The 6,701-nt window shown below is 39.1% G+C and overlaps 1 protein-coding gene across 2 annotated transcripts in view; it reads right to left on the bottom strand.

The window, feature by feature from the left end:
* The window catches only part of CUNH8orf89 (chromosome unknown C8orf89 homolog), an 11,314-nt gene extending 5,802 nt beyond the window's left edge, over positions 1–5,512 (bottom strand). The window contains exons 1-4 of one of the 2 annotated variants that reach the window (XM_019527803.1): positions 5,070–5,512; positions 3,097–3,260; positions 2,439–2,595; positions 175–270 (exon numbers count right to left, since the gene is read on the bottom strand). In XM_019527803.1, the coding sequence (XP_019383348.1) occupies positions 175–270; positions 2,439–2,551 (209 nt within the window). In that variant the 5' untranslated portion in view covers positions 2,552–2,595; positions 3,097–3,260; positions 5,070–5,512. The remainder of the gene's footprint in view (positions 1–174; positions 271–2,438; positions 2,596–3,096; positions 3,261–5,069) is intronic. The other variant, XM_019527804.1, reaches the window with a different exon arrangement.
* Positions 5,513–6,701: the final 1,189 nt, after the last annotated feature.

Below are 6,701 nucleotides of genomic sequence, written 5' to 3'. Positions count from 1 at the left end.
CTTCCAAGTGAGGTGGTGCAGGCTCCCACCCTGGGGGTTTTTAAGAGGAGGTTGGATGACCACCTTACTGGGGTCATTTGACCCCAGTGCTCTTCCTGCCATGGCAGGGGGTCGGACTAGATGATCTGCTCAGGTCCCTTCCGACCCTAGAAACTATGAAAAATGGAGGCTTACCTGCTTTTGCAAAATTCATCTCCTAATATCTGTGATGAGGTAGATGGAAGCAAATGAGTAGCTGGCACATAATTAGGCTCTTTTTTATCATAAAAGCTAAAAAAACAATTAGAACAAGATTTACACAGAATATATAGTTCTCTATTGAAATAATTCACTGCATAAAAGATACTTTGCAGAATGCCATCAGCAAGCAAACTGAAAGGTCAGTTAATTAAAAAGCATGCACAAAAGGCTGCAATGCAAACCTGCTATTTAAAGTGACTCTTTTGTTTCTTAAAAAAGGGATACTTGTGACTGAATTCAGCTATTCCACGATAAAAAACAGCAAAAGTCAAATTTTAATAATGAACTAAGTTGGGGCAAATTTTAAGGAGCAAGAGGGGAAGCCTGAAAGACCATTCTTATTCACTGTAAACAAGTCATATTTTCCTGTAAGAGTCAATACTTCAGAGAAAAATTATTGTCGTGAAGGAGCTATAATGAAAATATGAGAGAACTGTAATATGCACTATGTTGTCAGAAAATGCCAAAGCTATTATACTGAGCTGCAAACAACAGATTTTTAGGGAATACATTGAAAATTAACTTTTGGTTTAGACTCAAGCTTTTCCAGTATAGTTCTGATGGTTATGGGTACGAAAAGTTAGGTTGGCAAAAGACTATTGCATGCATGCCCTTCATACCACCAAAATATCCTTTTGCTGGTATAAACTACATTCCGTCTGGGAAGAGCTCCTCTACCAGAAATCCTTTTTATTGGTAGACAAGCCAAAATGTCTCTACTGATTTTTGCCATTGTTTATATTAAACTTGGGTATGTGGCTATTTACTGCTTGAAGTATCTCAAGGTTCTCCAACAGCTTCTCCACACAAGGCAGCCACTTGCAAGCAACTGTAAGGTGGAGGATAGGGAGGGGAAATGAAGGGGGCCAGAAATGAAGGAAGGCTCCACACCAGCCTACTTGCCACATCAAGTTGTTTTTCAGTTAGCACTGGTATAATTGCAAGAAGCAGAGTTAACTTTTTCAACTTTTGTGAGAAAAAAGACCAAGGAACAAGGGAAGGGAGAGGTAAATGATACTTGTTGCTGAATAATGAATTTGACCAGCTAGTAGCACATGTAAATATGGTGCTACCTGAAAGCAAACTGGTCTGTTATTAGACACACACATCAGCAGGCACAATAGCTTCTTAGCAAGATAAAACAAAATATTGAAGAAACTTGAAATACTGGAAAAAATCAACTTCAAGCTAATACTAAACCTTCCCAACAGTGACTACAAAACACCTGGCTGCTTACTAACACAGAACACATATGTTCTGTATCAAAGGAATTTTTAACGCCTAGTAGAGGATGGTACTCATCTTCTACTTTAGCAACAAAATTAGTTCTAGACTGCTGGATCCCAGATATAAGGAGAAACGTATTTCAGAAGGGTATCTGGAAATGAATTTACCATAAGGGTGATAAGAACTACCTATTTCCCAGACGTGCATTCTTAGTTCCAGTCAGAGCAATAACTTGTAGTTCTGTTGGACAAATCCTTTATTCAGAATGTATGGATATTGTTTTTTCTCCACTGGCACTTGGAATGCCTCTTTTGCTGTACAGGTGCAGTGAAAGAACTGCTGATTGTACTCCAGTAAAAGCAATTATGTCCAGGGCCACATCTGCCCTTGGAACCCTTTGGAGTATAGTGTGCCCTCAGTTGGAGCATCTTAAATGAGCTTATTCCAGACCTCCCCAGCCTGTGCAGTTTTAGTAGCATAACAGTGTACAGAGTAGATTTGCTGGTATAGTGATGCTGGTTGGGGTGAAGAGTTACAATTCCTGACTGAGAGATGTAAGCCAGCACAAAGATTGGACCATGATATGGAATGAATATTGGTTTTAGAGTGTATGAATTAATGGTGTCCAGAAGATATGCCTTGGAACCTACTCTGGTTTGGGAAATAAAGTTATCTTTGCTTTATCTCTGCTTTGGCTCAAAAGAAACATACCTTCAAGATGTTTTCCCCCCATCATTTTTAAATGCTATTCTTCTGATAATATCACTCAAGACTGATATGAATGTGTAAGCTGTAAATTCTCTTGGGCATAAAAATAACTAAAGAGATGGGAATTCATTTTACAGACCTATAAAATATGTACAAAGAGTTGCAAGGTAATCTCTCTTACATGTTGCACTTTGATTGTAAAAAGCTGAAGTATTCTATGGGAGAAATACTATCATATGAAAACATTGATTATGGAAGTATACCCCACTGGAAAAGGTTTAGGAGGATCAAGTCCAAATCCTTTTTTCATTTGTAGCACAGGGGATCGGTTTGCTTGGTACTTCTGGATTCCTTGAGTAAGATTTGGTATTGCCATGTTCTCCTCACTGTCTCTCAAGCCAAAAGCTGAAGTGTATTCTGCTTTAAATAGATATTTAACAAAAGCATACATAAAATATCAGCATCTGATCATAATTAGAGCACTATATATAATAATAGTATAAATAAATAGGTCAAGGTCCTTTCATTAAATATGAAATCAGAGCTATATCATTGGGAAGAACACCTTGTGGGCCTCTTTGTTTTAAAAACAAAATAACTCAAAAATCTTTACATTCCGCCAAACACGTGGCTATATGGAAACCTTAAAAACATCAGGAAATGGAAGGTATGTTAGTAATTTAAGGCTGAACTTTTGTGGACTTAGGAAGAAGGCTTGTTCTTTATAAAAAATAAACTACTCATGATTAGGACATCATCTTAATTAAGGTCTGTGTGGGGCCTTTCCTAAATGCTAAGTAGTAAACTTGGAGAAATGCAGTACTAGAAATCTACCCATCATAGTTGTTACACTGGAAAGAACAGTTTCTTAGTGAAGTTAGCTAAACTCTAGTCCTTAAAATGGCAAACTTAACCATTTACCTTTTTTTATCCTCTGTGTTGTTAATAATGAATTCCTCCAGCTACTTTCAAAGGGAAGGCACCCAAACAAACTTCCTGATGAGGTTTTGTTATTTGGACATTTGTGATAAGAAGTTAGGTTCGGCTTTTTTTGTTCTTTTGATGTTTCAGGTGAAAGAGATCTGCTGTCTCCGACATGAAATTAAAAAATGCACACACACACACACAATTAATACAAACAGGTATTTAAAGATAAGATGGCATTTTTCAAAAGTTATCTATTGAGCTGCCAGAATATATAAACATCGGAACCAGGTCTCCCTGCCACATGGGAATTAGTTGCAAGTTGCAATCTACTGACAGAGAAACAAAAAGTCAGCAAAATCTGACAGGGAATGAGAAAAAAATGGAAAGAACCATTCATTGCAAATACAAAGTTGTTTTGGGATCTCACATACAGCAAGATGGAAGATCACAGGCTTGAAGGATAATTCAAATTTTTTTTTTTTAGGACACAGCAATCAGGGTTAGAGGCATTTAGCATAAGAAAGTGAAAAAAAACAATTTTTTTGGCTCATCAGTATGTTCTTTTTCTACAAATTACTGGATCCCAATATTATGCCAGGTGCTGTGAACACAGTTAAAATGTCATTTGTTGCATCCAAAGCTCCAAAGGTTATTTTCTATACTAGTCAAGAAGGGGAAGGACAGAGCCCACCCTTACTCCCATTGAAAAATCAAAGCAGAAAGGAACAGCTGTCAAAACCATTGTGAGAGTTTTGCCCAGTGTCATACAACAGTATTATGCTTGGACCTCAGAGTTAATTTAGGCAAGAAGCCTCCATCTTTTTGGTCCTGGGCTGACCTAAGTCCAGTAACCATACTGCAAACCAAAGATACTGGTGCTGCACTCTTACTCACTTCATGCTTTGTATGAACATGAGTTGACTGAGGATGGCTATACTTCACATTGGTTTCCTCTAACTCAGTTAGGCTGTTCTGACACGAAGGATTGGTGAAATGTACGTTTGACACAGTTCCATGATTCTGTATTAGGGTAGGGATAAACTAATGTGGAAATAGCAATATGGGAAATATTAAGTTAGGGGTGGGCAAAATGCGGCCCAGGGGCTAGATGTGGCCCGATCAGCCATTCTATCTGGCCCGCAGGGCCCCTAAAAATTTTAGAAAATTAATATTTTCTGCCCCTGGCTGCCTATCATGCAGCCCTTGATGGCTTGCCAAAACTCAGGAAGCGGCCCTCTGCCCAAAATAACTGCCCGCCCCTGTATCAGGGGGTTTCTATACCCTCTTTTAGATATTAAACAAATGGATCTAATGCTGGCAGGTAAATGGAAAATAGTTTAGATTACTGACAGGAAAAGCTATTAAAAACCCATAATGTCAAGAATTTCCTTAAGTTTTTAGTGATGGGGAACAGAATCATCCACTGGAATGCAAACAAATATTTCTGAGCTAGTCCAGTTTTTTACATTAATCTCACTAACCAAGAAAGACCAAGTCCTTGGAACAAAGTGTGTCTGACATCTCTTATTTGTGGGTGAAATGTGAAGTGTCATTGTCAATTGGGCATGTCTATCAAATTGCATGCAACACCTGATCTAACACCCATCTTTGCCACCGTAAATAAAAAGGATTTTTAGCTTGTATTCTACCTAATATTGCTTGCAGAACCATCATTTGTTGCCTGTGAGCCATATGCACAATACCAGAAAGCTCCTGGAACCAAGGATTTAATCATGTGTTATTTGGGGCTGACCTCTTTTTTGAATTCTAGGTTTAGCTGAACTGCTTCTACAGGTGCAAGTGGACACAGTATAGGACAAAGCAACAAAGGATACAAATGACTGGATTCCAGGGTTGTAATGTCAGTCTTACTTAAGTCAGTGGCAGAATTCTCATGGACTTCAATTGTTTATATCATAAGCCACCATATTAATTGTTTATTTCATATTCTATATTAAAATACTCACCATTCAGGAAGGAACGAAGACTCTGGGTACTTAATTTCTTTTATGTGAGCTTCTGCAACACAAATGAATAAAACTCAAATCAACATCCTGAATACCAAAGGTCTGACACCCAAAGAAAAAGGTGAATAAACTTTAGTTTTATTTGCTGTTAAGAGCAAAAATCTCAATTTCTAAATTAGCTTTTCTACCATTTGTCACATGACAGCTTCCATAATTATCAATCAATTGATCAGATTTGTTTTCCTGAGAGTTAGTAATAAACCCAACATCCTGGAGAATTTCTGATTTCCCACTCACATTCTCTGTAGCTTCAATTACACACATTATTCCTCACTTTGTCTCTAAGCTGTAATGTAGTATGCTCAACAGTGCCAAACAGCTGTTGTTTCCCCATCCCCCCCCAGCTGTCTAAATTTCCATGATGATGGATGCAAATCTTGCATGTAATATGGTATCATTTATACAGGAAGATTTTATATTTCTATAGATATTAAAATATATATTTTACCAATTAGGAAGCTCTAAGGACTTTCAAGCAGAACTCTCCGTTAAGGTAATGGGAGTGTATTTAGAAGCATTACAACAATCCATTTGTTTCTAGATTAAAGTTATCATAGGCCCTTGCTACACATTACATATATTATGTAATTAACTGGTTAATAGCACAATAAATGTAGACCAGCCACATGTGCAAAGTAATTATCACATGATAAAAATTACTTTCCAGCTATAGAAAGATACAACCAGCTATGAAGTTAGTGCTTGAAAATGTGTAAAAATGGTTTCTATCCAGCTTTAATCTGAATGTGTAGCAGACCCCATAGTCTGATGCTGTTTTTGCTAGTTATCAGAAACTACATTTAAGCAGGTGCCTTCTTCATGACTCCAGCCCTATTCAACATCTTGGGACAGAGGTAACACCAAGTTAGTGACACCCCTATGGCAACAATATAAAAAGGTTGAGAACCACCAGACTCAAGGCAGCCCTTGGAATATGCCAGCTGTTAGTTTTCCCTCTTTCTGTTTTGCTTTTGACTATAGAGACCTAATACAGCAATTCTTCCATTGCAAAGAACTCAGAAAGACCCCAACAGGTTTTAAATGCTTTGGATTCCTAGTTGGAAACACTGGTTTAAACAGAGCTCTCCTTCATGACTTGAGGTACCCCTGGATGGGCTCACGGCAGCCCTCAGGAATAGCCAGCTGTTTGTTTGCCCTCCTTTTATTTTTTAGTTACAGACAAAAAAACAGGAGAGCAGGTCTTTTGTTGCAAGGCACTGGGCAAGACCACCGCAGGCCTTGCATTGTAGACTCCCCTTTGGAGGCCTCACACCCAACAGGATCTCAGGGCGGCCCAGGTGTCCAGTTGAGAATCATCCCCACAGAGCGAAGTCGGGGGGGGGGGGAGGGTCGATTCCTGCCTTCCTTTTCCTAAGGTACCCTTCAGCACCGGCTCCAGGCCCAGGCCACAGCCCAGACCCCCGTGGTGGGAGTCCTAACGAAGCAAGGTCTTAGCAAAGGAAGTGCGCTACGTTTTTCGTATTTCCAAAATAGCCTTATTTCTCCCCCGCTGCCTCCCCTCTGCCGGGGGCGCCGCTCTCTTTCCTCCCCCTAAGTCTCCCCCGAGGGGTC

The sequence above is a fragment of the Gavialis gangeticus genome, unplaced genomic scaffold, assembly GCF_001723915.1.
Source record: "Gavialis gangeticus isolate Ggan-Ray unplaced genomic scaffold, GavGan_comp1, whole genome shotgun sequence".
NCBI lineage: Eukaryota > Metazoa > Chordata > Crocodylia > Gavialidae > Gavialis > Gavialis gangeticus.
The sequence above is the reverse complement of the archived record's forward strand: the minus strand, read 5'-3'. Positions and strand labels throughout refer to the sequence as shown.